This window comes from Furipterus horrens, unplaced genomic scaffold (genome assembly GCF_987537825.1).
Source record: "Furipterus horrens unplaced genomic scaffold, mFurHor1.1.pri manual_scaffold_1, whole genome shotgun sequence".
NCBI lineage: Eukaryota > Metazoa > Chordata > Mammalia > Chiroptera > Furipteridae > Furipterus > Furipterus horrens.
The window spans coordinates 187,005,546-187,022,339 of record NW_028327171.1 but is presented as its reverse complement, the minus strand read 5'-3'; the positions used below and the strand labels follow the sequence as shown (position 1 = coordinate 187,022,339).

The 16,794-nt window shown below is 39.4% G+C and overlaps 1 protein-coding gene across 1 annotated transcript in view; it reads left to right on the top strand.

Moving 5' to 3' along the window:
• GTF3C3 (general transcription factor IIIC subunit 3) overlaps window positions 1–8,841 on the top strand; it is a 31,761-nt gene extending 22,920 nt beyond the window's left edge. The window contains exons 16-18 of the mRNA XM_090282082.1: window positions 1,211–1,335; window positions 6,214–6,366; window positions 7,601–8,841. Coding sequence (XP_090138208.1) covers window positions 1,211–1,335; window positions 6,214–6,366; window positions 7,601–7,723 — 401 coding nt within the window. The 3' untranslated portion in view covers window positions 7,724–8,841. The remainder of the gene's footprint in view (window positions 1–1,210; window positions 1,336–6,213; window positions 6,367–7,600) is intronic.
• The last annotated feature ends 7,953 nt before the right edge of the window (window positions 8,842–16,794 follow it).

The following is a 16,794-nucleotide window of genomic DNA, read 5'->3' as shown; positions in this document are numbered from 1 at the left end:
TTAAGATTTGCTGATAGTTTAACCCTTTGGGAGGAAAGTCTTTATATCAATATTTATTTACATAGTGCTTACTAATTCTAATTAAACCCAGGAAGCAGAAGAAAGCAAGTAGAAAAATACCTAACCAAAGGTTTAAAATTAAAATGAGGCATGTATCTCCTGCTGCCTCAAAGCCTGCATTGCCAAGTGCACTTCTGAATATACTGGTTTGGTGATTTTAATACTTCATGTTTCTTTGTGTGGCTGGTGTTATTATAATTGTTGAGCCAGTAACTTTGAACATTAGATGTTGAAACTCCTCCACTGTGTGTGCTTTTTGGAATTGTTAGTTTAATACTAAGAAGATATAAAAGAGGTTAATTCAATTTTTCTATATTTAGAAACTTAGAGAAGGTAAAAATAGAATGTCCAAATTGGCAGTCTACCACCAATGCTGCCACAGAGATTTTATGATGCCATTCTTCCTGCAATGGAAGCCAGAAGGATTAGAAGTGTGTGTGTGCGTGTGTGTGTGTGTGTGTGTGTGTGTACTCTCTCACATGGACACACATATGATAAATTATAGGTCATCCTTTTGTAAGAAAAATTTGCTTAAATTTCTCCATTTCATTTTGGTGAGCTTTTGACATGATGTGATTGTACATGTGGAATATGTGGAATTCACAAAACTCAAATTTTATTTTATTACTCAATACATTTGTCTTTTTGAGGAAAACCAAAGTAGTTGCTGTATTTAGAAAAACAATACCAATTATCTAAAAAATATATATACTTTTTTGCACCTCCATGATCCATTACACTTGACTTTATAATTTTATAAAAGAATTCATCAAAAGGTATTCCTTCATTGCTTTTAAAATAGATTTAAGGTTCTAAGATAGATTTGTGATCACAATTGATAAATTGCTTGTTTTGGAAGTACTGCGCTACACAAATATATCTAGTTGTGCGTAAAAGAATTATTTTTAGTTATTCATGTTTAATATTCATGGTCAGTATACATTCATGGGTAAATCCTTCTAATTTTGTTACATGTTATACACTATTTTAAAACTGAAATTTGCATCTGGTTGAAACTTTGAAATGTACACCTTGCATGTGTTTACTATCAGTAGTGTTTGTTTAGCCTTAAAATGTATTAGAATAAGTGTTGGAGAAACAAGGAGCTGTGCTCTTGTCACACCATCTGTTGTCACTGCTCACTCTTCAGGCCAGTATGTGCAAGCCTTTCGCACCCACCCCCACGAACCTCTCTACAGCCTCTGTATAGGCCTGACCTTTATTCACATGGCATCTCAGAAATATGTGTTACGGAGACACGCTCTTGTTGTGCAGGTAATTAATTTGGATTTCTCATTACTTGATTGTATATTCTTTAAAAATGAATTTACTTAATGTTTGCTCCCCTGCTTCAAAAGGAATACCTGCTTGGTACACATGTTGGGAATCCCAACACCTGCCCTTCTGTTCAGCACTCATGGCCTCAGCACCTACAGGTACTCGTGACTCAGCCTTGTGCAGCCGTGTAGCAAAGGGCCCCCAGCCAGATCCTGTGGGGAGAGGATACAGGTGGACTCTGGGGGAAGTCCGGGCAGACCTCCTCATAATCTGAAACCCCTAAGCCCTCCTGCCTTCTAGGTCCTAAAGATTAATATATTTTAAATTAGTCTTTAAGAATATAATATATATACAATACGTATGAATATTTGACTGTGTTACTGTTTTCTTTACGTTATCACCAACAGATTGTTCTTTTAAAGTTTTCTTGTTTCTTACATCAATTTGGAATTACCTTTTTGTTCTCTTTTTTACTCTTTTGGACTTTGTCTTCTTTAATAAGAATATACGATCCAAAATCAGAGATCTTGTCTGTCTTGCTCACCACTGTATTTTCAATGCTTTTGTTTTTTATGACTGCACTTTTTATATGTATACATTTGATGCATGTATAGACATGTTTTTGAGTAGTTAGGGAAGGAAAGAAAATGTTGGCTGAGTTGGGTAGCAGGATTTAGAAAAAGATTTTTCTTTTTTAAAATAAAATGGTTTAAAAGAAAGCCTAAATTAAAATGATGATAGTTGTTAAAACTGGGTATTGGGGTTCATTATAATGTTTTTACTTATACTTAAAAATTTCCATAATAATCTTAGTGGATATTTTTGCTGTATTATGTAACGTAGGATTATTTATAAATTAAACAAATATGCAGTGACCAACCATTGTGCCAGGAACAGGGGGCAGAGTGACTGAGCACACAGGCAGAAGCTTATCAAGTTGGTAGGTAAAAACTGTTAGGAAATATTGATGGATTAACTCATTGTTAAATTATGTGGTTTTTAGGCCTGGTAGCATAAAAATTCATGTATAGCAGGCCCTTGACTAATGTTTCATTCAGTGTCCTTTCATTATAATGCTGATAAGCTGCTGTAGGAACAGACTCATCAATTAGCCAATGGTAAAACTGGTTTCATTGTATAAAGTTTTGCTGCAAGTTGTTACCCATCAATGACATTGAGTACAAAACGCTTTCATAGTTTAATTGTAAGTTTTAAATGGTTGGAGAGAGGTGAAACGAAAGGTAATGGATAGATGGGATTCTGTTGTACTAATCTCTTATGTAGGTTAAACAGTTCGCATTGAAAAAAATACTTTTGAAGGAAGTCTTGTTGTAAATAGCATGATTCTTAAATTGTTTTAATTTCTCATGAATATATTTTCATGCTATAGGACTGTAGCTTTTATTTGTCTTACTAAAAAAGCTAATTTTATATATTTTACTATCTTTCCTATCTTTATATACATTCTGTAAAAGTAAAATCTTTCATGTTTCTTTACTTTTACCTTTATTTAATATTATATAGAGAGTATGTACCTGGGGTCTTTAGTGATTGATGTGATAAAAAATGTTTGAAATGTAACATAGTTAATGTAAAAAAAAAAAAAATTTCTCTTTTCCATTTCAATGTTTTTGTCCTTTTTTGTTGTTTTTATATTTGATGATTCGTAGTCTAAGAAATAATGTGGACACCCATATTACCTAGCTTTTTAATCACTAAATATTTGAATAGTTTTCTGGTTGTCAAGACTATCCTCCTAAACTTGTTAAACATTTCTTAAAATGCAGCAGGTAACGTTTGTTTTTTAATTGTATCAGAAGACCTTCAAGTTCATTTGGGTCGCAATGATTCATCTGGTACTATATTACTGTTTCTTCTTCCTTAGATTTTTATCTTTGAATTTGTCACTTTAATATATGAAGATTTGATATTTCTCTGAAATTAATACTTTGTCTTCTGTTACTTAATAGTCCTGCTTTTCAGGGGAGTAGAGGTCATATTCACATCACAAATGGGTTCTTTCATTTTACAGAAGTATGATTTTTTGAAATATGTTTTATTGATTATGCTGTTACAGTTGTCCCAATTTCTTTTCCCTCTGCTCCCCTCCACCCAGTCACCTCCCTCCTTCCAGTTGCTACCCCCTTAGTCCATGCCCATTGGTTGTGCATACAGTTCTTTTCAACATCTTCCTGTCTACTCCACTCCCTCCTACTATGCTTCTTAATTCCTGCCTCATCTCCCTCCCTTTCCCCTCTTCCTTCTCCCCGCTGACCTCCCCCCAATATGTTCCCCATACCTATAATTCTTTTCCCACTCTCGTTGCCTACTTAGTTTGCCTTTGTTTCAATTCCCAGCTTCTGTTGTTGGTTGTTGTGATACAGTTTTCATTTTAATGTTCATAGTTCTGATCCTCTTTCTCCTAAAAAAGTCCCTTTAACATCTCATATAACAGTGGTTTGGATCTGATGAACTCCTTCAATTTTACTTTGTCCTGGAAGCACTTTCTCTGCCCTTCTATTCTGAATGACAGCTTCGCTGGATAGAGTAATTGTGGTTGTAGGTTTTTGCTTTTCATTATTGCTTTGAATATTTCTTGCCAGTCTCTTCTTGCCTGCAGGGTCTCCTTTGAGAAATCAGCTGATAGTCTAATTGGGACCCCTTTGTATGTAATTCTCTTCTTCTCTCTTGCTGCTTTTAAGATTCTCTCTTTATCTTTAATTTTTGACATTTTGATTATAATGTGTCTTGGTGTGGTTCTCGCTGGGTCCAGTTTATCTGGAACTCTCTAGCTTCCTGGACCTGTAAGTCTATTTCCTTCCCCAAGTTAGGGAAGTTCTGTTTCATTATTTTTTCACATAATTTTTCAATTTTTGTTCTCCTTCACCTTCTGTCAACCCTATAATTCGGATGTTGGCCCGCTTATAGCTGTCCCAGAGGTTTCTGAGCTTCTGCTCATTTTCCTTACTTCTTGTTTCCTCTTTCTGCACTGGTTGACTGTTTGTTCCTTCCCTGTGTTCTGATTTGTTAATTTGGTCCCTGGTTTTCCTTCCCTCACCACTTGTTTCGTATGTGTTTTCGTTCATTTCATAAGGACTAGCCTTCATTCCTTCCCCGTCTTAAGTCCCACTGTTACTTCTGTAAGCTGCCTTATAACTATAACTCTGAACTGAGTCTCAGAAAGATTATCTATCTGTTCATCTGTTAATTTATGTATTTTCTTTCTGGTCAGCTGCGTGCTTGGAATCTCTGTCATTATTTCTGCCATCCTGACAGGTTGGTTTACCTTTCCTTCTTGGGTGGGGCTGTCACACCTCCTGTGCTGTAGGGGCTGGAGCCCTGTGCACTCGTCACAACCTGGTGACCCTTCTCACCACACTGTAGTGCTTTGTGTGGGGGCTGGGGACCAAGATGGATGCCGTTCTCTCTCCGCTGAGAGACGGGGAGCTTCCTCCTCCATCCCTACACTCTTTGGGCCTCACTCTCTGAGGCAATGGGGTCTGCCTTCCCCGGCGTTGGAATCGCGAGCTGATGGGTCTGGACTGCGGCTGGGGGTGCTCCCCTGGCGTTTCTCACCTCCCCTTAAATACGGGTGTCTGCTTATCCCAGTCCCACTGCTTGTCGCTGCAGCTGCCGCCAGCAGCACAGCTTCATCTCTCCTCCCTGGCTTCGCCCCTCCTACCTGTCTGGATGAGCACCACTTGTTTATAACTTCATACATTGGACTTCCATGTAGCTTTATTTTCTGGAACTTCTGGTTATTTTTGATTTTGCGGTAGCTGTATTCCTTCTTAGTTGTGAAAGGAGATTGGGCGTGTCAGTCTATGCCTCCATCTTGGCTGGAAGTCTGATTTGTTTTTGAACATAACTGTTTTTGTCCTTAAAATGCATTAATTCTAAAGAATTCATTAGTTTATATTATTTATTTACTTATGAAGGAACGTTTGTGACCATTTATTTTACAGCAGATCACCCAGGGAATAATTGCATTTTAAATTCTATTCTCACAATTCAGTTGATTTCCTCTTAATTCTCAGTAATGTATTTATTTAATTCATAGAACACCTGCGCTTCTGCAGGTTGTAACTTACGGTGGGTGATGGAAGGTGCAGCTGCATGAAGGGGGAAAGTGAACAGGGCAAAGCAAAACACGTGGTCCTGTGTGATGACAGCTCTGCTCCGAAACTGCCCGTTTCTCCTAAAATGTTTTGAGTCAGAAGCTTTCAGGGGGGAGAAAAACAAGTTTTTTGGGTTAAGAGGTTATCAAGGTCCTACACAGACAACAGTACGGTGACTGCAGGGAGAGGGGGTATAAGGGGGACAAATGGTAATGAAAAAAATACAATAAGAAACTTTTGTTTTTAATGAAAAAGAAAAGGTTATTAAGGTCCTGAGAAGTAACTTACAGAAGGTACCACTTACTGAAAAAGGTTAAGTTTACTCAAGTGTGTTTGCTCCTGAGGATAAGCTTTTTAAAGTACCATTTTAAGGGCTCAGATTTTATGTTCTGCTCAAGCTTTTAGATATGTATTTCAAGTCAAAAAGTTTAAAAGTTTACTGGCCTCTAATGCCACAAAAGCCAATTTGAGGCCCATCTATACCTATCTCCTGTGTTCTTAGAGGCTATGGATCTTTGACAGCTAGTTGTAACATTTCTGTGAATATTTCTGTCCTAAGCTTAAAAAAGAATTCTTCCTTTACACCTTCAGAAGAGCTCTGGACTACACTGTGCTGTGACACCACAGTACCGACATGTTCTTTTCGGGTGGGGCTGTGCGTCTTTTAATATTTGTATTCCCACATCTGGCACATATAGTGGTTCATATTTGTGAAATTAGTGAAATAATAAAATATTTGTCTTTTTCTTTTTGGTAGGGCTTTTCCTTTCTTAATCGGTACCTCAGTCTACGTGGGCCTTGCCAGGAATCATTCTACAATTTGGGCCGTGGCCTTCACCAGCTGGGGCTGATTCATCTCGCAATTCATTATTATCAGAAGGCCCTGGAGCTCCCTCCCCTGGTGATAGAGGTATTGTATGATTTAGAAAACTGAGAAGTCACTTCACTTCACATGAGAAATAAGTGCAGTTAGCTCAGTGTTTTGGTCCAGACAGTGAAATATGTAATTATGTTCAACAATAAGTCAGTCTTTGGCATCTTGACTTTATTCCTTTTTTAAAAAAATATTTATTTATGTTTAGAGAGAAGGGAAGGAGGGGAGAAAGAGATGGAGAAAAACATTAATGTGCTAGAGATACATCAATCAGTTGCCTCTTGCACACCCCCAACTTGGGACGTGGCCCACAACCCAGGCATGTGCCCTGACTGGGCATCGAACTGGTGACCTTTGGGTTTGTTGGACAGTGCTCAGTACACTGAGCTACACCTGCCAGGGCCTGGCTTTATTCTTAATCAGCAGTCACATGGACATATGACTTATGATTGTGACCATTTAAATTATCCTAATATAGCCCGTGTGGTTTACAGGTATGAGCTGGTAGACAGGAAGCCTGAATATTGAGTAATATAGTCCTTGTTCAATTTCAAGTTCAAGTGTAACTATCATTTCTTTCTAAAGATGAAAGACCAGTATTAATGTATTTATTTTATTTTTAAGATGATATAATATAGGGTAAACTGCTATGAATACTATGATAATCTGTGTTTAAAGTCTAATTTTTATTTTAATTTCTGAAGAAAAGTGTTTTTAATGTTAATTTTTTAAACTTACAATCATAATCCCCACATTCCTCTTATATAGTACAGGTATTTTTCCCTGCATCTGGTCATTTTGTTATAATTTATTTCTGTACTTGCAGCAGTTTTATGTTTTTTATGAAGTCATGTCTATTAATCTTTTCCTTTATAGTTTTTACTTTTGCTATTATACTTAGAAGGGCCTTATCTATCCAAGATTATATTATCATATTATTCAACTATTTTTTTCTTTTCTGGTTTCATTGTTTTACTCTTAAATCCTTAACTCATGTGGCGTTTATTCTGCCATGGCTTGTGGGTGAGACTTTTTCTTCGACTTATTGATTAGACATTAAAAAATATTTGATGATAGTCACTATAATGGTTAACTGAAACAGCACTATCTGATAAAAATTTAAATCTAAGGTAGGTGTATAATTTTATAATTTTTTTTTAGTATTATAAATTTTAATGGCTTTTTCAATACTTACAAATTGTTTATTTACCATAAAATTGTCCTGGTTGTCAGTTTGAAATGTAACTCATTGGTGTATTTCTCCCCCTAGGGTATAGAAGTTGACCAGGTAGACTTACGAAGAGATATTGCCTACAACCTGTCTCTCATTTATCAGAGCAGCGGGAATATTAGAATGGCTCAAAAGCTCTTGTATACCTATTGTACTATATAAGGCACCTCAACCGAGACAGGAGTATTGGGGTAGCTGCCATGCGTGGATCAGTCTTTTCTGTCTCAAGGCTTATGTTTAACTTTAAAATGGAAATGATAATTTTAGAATTATCTGTGTATTTCATATTTAATATGTGATAATGATCTTTTGGTAGATAAGCAAAAATTATCATTCCTGCAAGAATTTGTATATTGTTCTGTCATTTTCTTTTAGCATTTTTAGTGCAGTTGTCCCCAAAGCTGAAGTGGACAATAGTAACCTTTGAGTCAGCTTGTAGTTGAATACACTAATTTTTCACTCCTACCATGTTTTCATCTGTGTATTTAATACTGTATGTTAAGTACCTGCTATGTACCAGGCACTCTGATAGGTGCTTGGAATACAGTAGTAAGACAGATGTGACCTCCCAATATAATTCCTTAAATCCAGAACTTGAGCATATGTTTATTTGAAAGAAAAGTTTGTCACATTTCTACATACATCATCATTGTCAGTCATTCATTCCTGAGTGCCCTGTTGCAACTGCAAGGGTAGGTTTTCAAACACATAGAAACAAGGGCTGCTTTTTAAAGGAAAGACAAATTGGGACTATTTCTGATTCACTTAGCTCTAACAAAATTATTTAAAGTGGTTATGTGGTAGGAAGACAAATGCTTGAGTTAATTTTTTACTTTTCATCTGTATGTATCTTAGCTGCACAGAATGAGACCTGGGAGGCTGGGATTAATTCAGAACATTGTGCTCCGAGGCAAATTAAAAAATGCATTGTCAGTGTTTGACTATGGACTTCTGACAAAAAGAAAAAAAAGGAAAAGAAAAGCGGGGACCATGTTCAATACATGACCTGGTTTCCATTTCAAGATCAGTAGGAATATAGGAAGACTGGGAGTTGTATTGGGTTGGCCAAAAAGTCTGTTTAGTTCTTTCCATAAAATAAAAGACACATTTTTCATTTTCACCAATAACTTCGTTTATTTGGGTATTTTGAATATGTCGGCTATCTCCTGCTATTGGCTTCTAGTGGGTAGAGGCCCGGAGTGCTGCTAAGCATCTTCCAATGCATAAGACAGCCCCACAGCAAAGACTTATTTGGCCACAATGTCAGTAGTACTGAGACACTTGCCAAACCCCTTTTGACACGCTTAATCAGTCATAGCACCTTTTCTATACACTGCACGAATCTTGCATTTCAGTTTTGTTTTTACATTCTAAAAATGTTGCATATTTTTTTCCATCTTCAATATTAAAATGACTGCACAGCCCTGGCTGGTGTGCCTCAGTGGATTGGGAACCAAAGGATTGCTAGTTCAGTTCCTCGTCAGGGCACATGCCTGGGTTGTGGGCCAGGTCCCCAGTAGGCAGCGTGTGAGAGGCACCACACTGATGTTTTTCTCCCTCTCTCCTTCCCTTCCCTGCTCTCTAAAACTAAATAAAATCTTTAAAAAGTAAAAAAAATAAAGTAAAATACCTGTACAAAAATTCACCACTTGATTTTTTTAAAAAATGCATGCTGATATGACAGCTGTCACAATACAATCTAACAAAATTGTTTCAAATAAAGACAACTAAGAGCAACTAGAGCCATTGTACAGAAAAAACTAAATGAACTTTTTGGCCAACCCAATATATATGGAATAAAGTATTGTAGATAAAGTAAACGAAAATAGGTAAAAACCTTTTTCTTATCTCAAATATTGTATGTTCTTGGATCTAAGATAACAGTATGTGTTAGATATACTATTGGTTTAATAAAGCATTTTAGAGTTCCTTTTTAGGGAGAAATAAATGCTGTAAATGTGCTTATGGATTGTAAAACCTAGTCCAGTTGTGGGAGGGAAAAGTTAGGAGGCTTAGGATCAAAAAAAGAAATAGAATGGTGACTTTTTAGGAATTCTTACCACTGTTTACACTGTGTACGTAACTTTGTAGTTGAGAAGCAGAATTTGTATGTAATAAGTAAATGTATTCTCCCTCTTTATGTATGTGTATATATAATTTAAATAAATTTTATAATTAAAGTGAATTATTTCATATGCTTATATAATCATTATAATCTCCATCTTACATTGGAAATTAAACAGCATGTTCAAGATCACTAGCAAACCACTCCTTACATTTTCTGCTTTTCCTGAGGGCTAACTAGCAGTTAACCCAATCTGTTAAGAAAGAAAAATAAAGCCTATACATTGAGAGAAGCAGGTCCTTTTTAAGGCTGTTTTTCATCTTTAGATTCTTCCTATAAGATATCCCCAATTCTATAATAAATTCCACTTCTAAGTGTTTGAGTTTTTCTGTTATATGCATACACACACTCCCACAAAGAAAACCCTGTCCCATCTTTCTTTTCATTTAGCAACGATGCTTGTTAGCTCTTTTCACAAGAAGGAAGGGCGCAAGTGAATCCTTCATTTGATTCTCTAAGATAACTATCCTTCCAGTAGATTCCCTTTCACACATAGGCTAGCATGCCGGCTGGGTCCCCAGGAAGCAGGTGTTGAGCGCAAAAGGTGCGCTGGTGACTGCACTTGTGAGGAAAAGAGCAAAGCGGGCCAGACGTTTGAAATCCTGAAGCGACAGATTTCATATCAGCAAATGGGGGCGGGGCGGCGCGGCGCGGCGCGGCGCGGCACTCGAAGGGAACAGAACTAATGCAGGAAGTAGAAAAATAAAATGTGATTAACACCCCCAGATGAGAAAATATTGTATACAGAAAGAGAAGAATCCTTAAAGAACAAGTTTTATGCAGTTAAAAACGTAACTGCCAAAATTAATTCAATGAAAGGGTTGTGGAAAATAGAATTTAAAGACGAACATTGAGAAGATGAAACAATTTCAGCTGAGAAAATGAAAGGTTATAAAATCGAAATGAGCAGTTCTTTGTGGCACCGTATTATATAAATTCATTTATACTTCAAGGTATTTGATTGCTTGATTATAAATAATACCAGAGGGAGAAACAAACTCCTGCAATGATTTTTATATGCAGTAGATGGCAGTGCATTTCTATAAATTTAGAATTGAACTTTCTCTAACAAGAGTTATGCTAGCTTTTAACACCGCCCCCCCCAAATAAGCGTAATTTTGGAAGGGAATACCTTTTTATTTGGATTAATGCAGGCAAGGCATGATGCTGTATCCTCTCCATTTCAGGTGCTCCTCTTATCTGACCAAGGAAGGGGGAGAAAGTTGTGAGTGATCACTTGTCTGTGGTGGTGGTATTTTTTAAACTAAGCAGAACTAATAAACAGTGAGGCTCAGACAAAGATAATAAATTTGGTCTGCGTGTGCGGCCCTACAGGGCCACGTGAGCAGAACACTGACAGCTTCTGGACACAGGGCAGGTGTCACCTGTTTCTCATTTGGATAGAAAAAATATGTTTGGGAACATGTTTGAGCAATCACATAGAAGAAACCCGGTCCCTTTGCGCTGATCTCCATCAGCACTGAAAGAAGGGCAACTGGAACCCTAATGTGTGCTTCCAGCTGCCCATTTTCTGGCCCTGATCAATGTTAGCAGATACCAAGGTAACCACATCGCGCATGGAAGGCTTCCAGTCACACCCTGATGATCGTACCCAAAGCCTAGTGTATTCATGGACTCCAGGTAAGCAAGCTAGGGTGAGAATTAGCAGGACCACTTGGTATTTTAATAAAGATAGGTGTTTATAACCCCCCAGGAAAGGGGTTTCAAGAGAGTGAAGAGAGAAAAGAGAGTCAATGAGTCCACAACAGCGCCTCTGGCTCAGCGCTTTATGCTGCGGAATCGAGGGCGGGTGAAGTCCATCCTGACCACGCCAGTTCTAAGGCCGTCAGTTCCGTTTCCTCGTCCTCAAGTTAGCGTTGTAGATTCTGATGGCAGGTTCTAGTTCCAGAGGCGTTTGAATGCAGCAAATGGGTGTTATTTAAGCATATCTACATACCTATAGACTAGCAATTTTCAACCGGTGTGCCACAAGAGTTCTTAAAACATGCAATACCTATTTAGTCAGGGGCACTGACCTCTTTTCCCTTAGATTGTCAAACGAATGACAACAGCCAACACCACAACAGCTGTCCTGTGGGAATGAATCAAAATTATACCTACTTTTTTGTCAGGTTGGCAAAAGTACCTTTGAATGTGCCACAGAATATTAATTAGTTTATGTGTGTCATGAGATGGAAAAAGGGTGAAAATCGCTGCTACAGATCATTGAAAGAAATATTTTTTTAAGTGCATACCTTACAGCATTAGTTCCAGCTTGTGGGGACACAGGCTTGGGAAGTTTGTGCTATGGGCCAGGCATGACCTCGCAGCTGCATTTCAGGTGTTCCTCTCACCTGAGCAAAGGAAGGGGAAGTTAGCCACTGACCTCTAGAGGGAGCACGGCACACCCACAATTCCTCTGGGCGAAGGTTTTCAGCTGGGGGCAGCTGTGACCCCCTCATCCAGCCCCTGGGAAGCCAGCAAGAGCTAGAACCTTCCTGTGTGCCCCACAAATAACGTGGTTTTTTATTCGTGTGCCACAGTGAACAAGGTTGGAAGCACTACCTTCGAGTCGTTCTCCAGACCCAGAGAACCAGCTTTGGGGTGAGTGAAAACAGCTCCCATTGACTGTATTTCCAGGAGAATATCAAAGCCTTAAAAAACGTCTTATAACATCAGGAGTGTTAATTGACAGGATGAATTTTCCAATTTGTTTTCTTTTCCCTTCCCCATTCTTTTTCTAGGGGGTCTTTGGTAGGCTGGAGAAAAGAGAGAATGGATTACCGTGTTGACACAGTGAAGTTCTGTTCTGTTAGACAACATTAACAACATTAAGGTCTGTTTGCCTTGCACATGACTCATGGAATGATCTCAAGTTTTCCTCCAAGGTTGCTTAGGACTTGCAGAAACTGATTTTTCCTTAACAGTGGGATAATAAAAGAATGGTGCGTGTCTCTCTGCTTACAGTCAGAATTAGAGAACTGTAGGCTACCTGCATTTTCACAGTTGCCCTCCCTATGGCTGTACCGGTTGTGTGAGGACACCATATCCACTTCAGACCTGGTGTAAGGACAGATGGAAAATGGTGGTTGTATTTGCATAATAGTAAGGTTAAAATCTAACTTCTCTTTGGTTTATATGCCTGTTGGATTATTTTTTCTTTTCTGAACTGCCTTTGTCATATCCCTTGTCCATTTTTTTTTAAGTTTTAGTTTTCTCATTTAATTGTAGGCATTCTTGATTTAATCTGGACCTAAGTCTCTGAACAATTGTTTTTTTCACTTTATGTTGTCTTTTTGTAAAACTCAAGAATTGTGATTTAGTCAAAATTAATCTTTTTGCCTCTTTTATGGCCAACATAAAACCACAAATGAAAGACAGATTATGTTTAGGAAAGTAAGAAAGATTCTGGAAAATTAAGTGGCAGTTCTTAAGAAGATCCCAGGGAAGGCAGACCGGCCCCATCTCCGTTGGAACTGATAGAAAGCGGAAACAGACGTTAGGCCGTTGAGAGAGCCTGGCTGGAAGCAGAAAGTGTGCGTTGGAGGACGGAAGAGGCTCCTCTAGAAAAGTGGCTGGGCTTCTTGGAGACCAAGAGGTGTGGTTGATTTGGGAGGACTTACAAGGCCCTCCTTGGAGACATGGTGAGGACTGAAAACAGAGAGAGGGTACATGGCCTGTGTGCTTGACGGCCTAAGGGCCTTACAACGAGCTTGTGACTTCCGTCTGTGCAAATGTTTACAGTCTCGCGGGGAGGCCAGAATCATCTCCAGGACAAGTGAAGGACTTCTGGTGTATATTTTTAAAATAATTTTTGTTTATTTTTCAATTACAGTTGACATAGATCATGATATTAATTTCAGGTGCACACCCCAGTGACCAGACGTTACCTAACCCACTAAGCGATCAGCCCAATGTATCTCCCACCCACCTGACACATACACGCTTACTCGAACATCACTGACCATGTCCCCTGTGCTGCACTTCACACCCTCAGGTGTTTGGGGCAGTGAGGTGAGGAGGAGCCCAGTGCTGGCATCTGCAGGGCAACATCAGGCAACTTGAGAGGCAAAAGCAAAACAAAACTCTGATATCCTTTTTAGTTCTGATGGAAGGAGGGAAAGCTGGGGATATACTCTAGAGAATCAGAGCGAACAACTTGGGGTAGCAGCTCTTTTCCGCTAGTGCAGCACCTGGAGCAGTTGAGGCAGCAGTGGCCTTGCAGGTGGAGGAAGAAATGTTAACACCTGCATAGAGTATCAGGCAGTGGGAATCAGAAGCCTACCACGCCTCACCTGTCTAGGATCACAGAATCTCCTGTGGCAGGAATCCCTATTGTTGGTGGCAGACTCCACCTGCCCAAAGGCACATCCCTTTGGACTGGAAAGGTACACAAGGGCTGAGGGATTGTTAGGAGGAAGTGGTTGGGAGTCCAGGCCGACACTGTAGACTCTACCCAGCATTCGCCTCGATCTCCAGTTGGTTCTAGGCCATGAGACCCCATAAGGCTGTTTTCTAGGTTGGCAGGTGGTGAAAAGCTGTGTCACAGGGAGAGCCATGCCAAGAGCTACTGGTCCCCAGTAACTATGTTTTATTAGTTACTCTATGAGTTAATACTCTTAAGGTCTCTGTGGGTTGAAAACAAGACGTTGTTGCTTATAGTCGGGATGCCCTGTGATGAGCCTGTACATTTCCAGAGCCTGTTGTTAGGGTGAGAGTCATGTGGACACCCTGCACTGTTGTGCCGCAGGTCCAGGGCTCCTCGCTGTAGCCCCCTGAACGCACTGTTGTTGGCAGTTGGCTCAAGAAGGCATCACATGCACATATCATACAGACCTCCCGTGCTCCCCAGGGCTCCGGGGAGGGCGAGTAACCATGCTCTGCTCCCCTGGCACCCAGTCTAGAAATGGAGATTGAAGGCTAGGACAAAGCATGTTGTCTGCACCTGGGGACAACAGAGTCACAGAAGCACAGACATTTAGTGAATGTTGGCAAGAATGTGGTCAGAGATCCATGATTGAAAGCAGTGCTGTCCAATAGAAAGAACTCTCTGGGATGACATAAATGTTCTGTGTTGGTGATTTCCAATTCGGTGGCACTAGCCACATGTGGCTGTTGAGCCCTTGATATGGCCAATGTGACTGAAAAACAGAATTTTAAATTATAATTGAAATAACCTTGTTGAACTATACAGACTTGAGGGACCGTATTAAGGAATTTTTAAAAATCCTCACCTGAGGATATGTTTATTGATTTTAGAGAGAGGAAGAGAAGGAGAAAGGGAAACACCAATGTGAGAGAGAAACATGAATCCATTGCCTCTTGTACGTGCACTGACTGGGGATTGAGTCCACAACCTTTTGGTGTATGCGATGACGCTGCAACTAACTAAGCCACACTGGCCAGGGCAAGGAATTCTTTCTTTAAGTATATTTTATTGATTATGCTATTGCAGTCGTCCCAATTTTCCCCCCTTTACCCTCTTCCACCCAGTAACCCCCTTCCCTCCAGCAATCCCTCCTCCTTAGTTCATGTCCATGGGTTGTGCATATAAGTAAGTTCTTTGGTTTCTCCATTTCCTATACTATTCTTAACATCCCCCTGTCTATTTTGTACCTACTGATTTGTACTTCTTAATCCCTGTCCCTTTTCCCCCATTCCCCCGCTTCCCCCTCCCCACTGATAACCCTCCAAATGATCTCCATATCTATGATTCTGTTCCTGTTCTAGTTGTTTGCTTAGTTTGTTTTTGTTTTTTAGATTGTTGTTGATAGTTGTGAGTTTGTTGTCATTTTACTGTTCATAGTTTTGCTCTTCTTTTTCTTAAGTAAGTCACTTTAACATTATATATAATAAGAGCTTGGTGACGATGAACTCCTGTAGCTTTACCTTGTCTGGGAAGCGCTTTATCTGCCCTACCATTCTAAATGATAGCTTTGTTGGATCGAGTAATCATGGTTGTAGGTCTTCACTTTTCATCACTTTGAATACTTCTTGCCAGTCCCTTCTTGCCTGCAAAGTTTCTTTTGAGAAATTAGCTGATAGTCTTTATGAGAACTCCTTTGTAGGTAACTCTCTGCTGTTCACTTCCTGCTTTTAAGATTCTTTATCTTGAACCTTTGTCGTTTTAATTATGATGTGTCTTGGTGTGGTCCTCTTTGGTCCAACTTGTTTGGGACTCTGCTTCCTGGACTTGTATGTCTATTCCCTTTATCAAACTAGGGAAGTTTTCTTTCATTATCATTTCAAATAAGTTTTCAATTTCTTACTTCTCTTCTTCTTCCTGCACCCCTATGATTCAGATGTTGGCATTTTTGGAGATGTTCCAAGGTCTTATTCTCTCCTCATTTATTTGAATTCTTGTTTCTTCCTTCTGTTCTGGTTGACTGTTTATTTCTTCCTTATATTCCAAATTGTTTATTTGAACCTTGGCTTCCTTCTCTTCACAGTTGGTTCCCTGTGGATTTTTTAAAAATTTCTCTTAATGTAGCCTTCATTTCTTCCCTTATGTTTTTGCCATACTCTGTGGGTTCCCTAAAATTCTTATCATCACCAGTATTTTGAAATCTGCATCTGATAGGTTGGCTATATCTGTTTCATTTAGCTCTTTTTCTGTTCCTTCATTTGAGCTATATTTCTTTGTCTCCTCAATTTGGCAGCCTCCCTGTGTTTGTTTCTGTGTATTAGGTAGAGCTTCTTTGACTCCCTGTCTTGACTCACCTGTTATGTTGTATAAGGCAGAGCCTTAGGTGATCTCCAGGGCAGGGTGATCTGTTTCACTGTTTTGTGGCTCTGTATGTTGGGGACAGGTTGGGGAGGTGACAATGATGCTGCCTGGCTGCTAGAGGCTTGCCCTGCACTTGCCCAGTTTTCAGTCACTTCACCCACATCCTGTATGCAACTGGTGCCCCGCTAGCTGTTGCCCTGGTGATGGTTTCCAGAGTGAGTAGGTTTGTGTATGTTCTAGGACTGTGCGGGCTCTTTAAATGGACTCTCCTGAGAGGCTGGCAGTTTCTTCCTCTGCCCCAACTCCCACTAGTTTTTATAGCCAGAAATTATGAGGCTTTATTTTCTTGGCTCTTGAACTCTGGGCTGTGTGGTGTGGCCT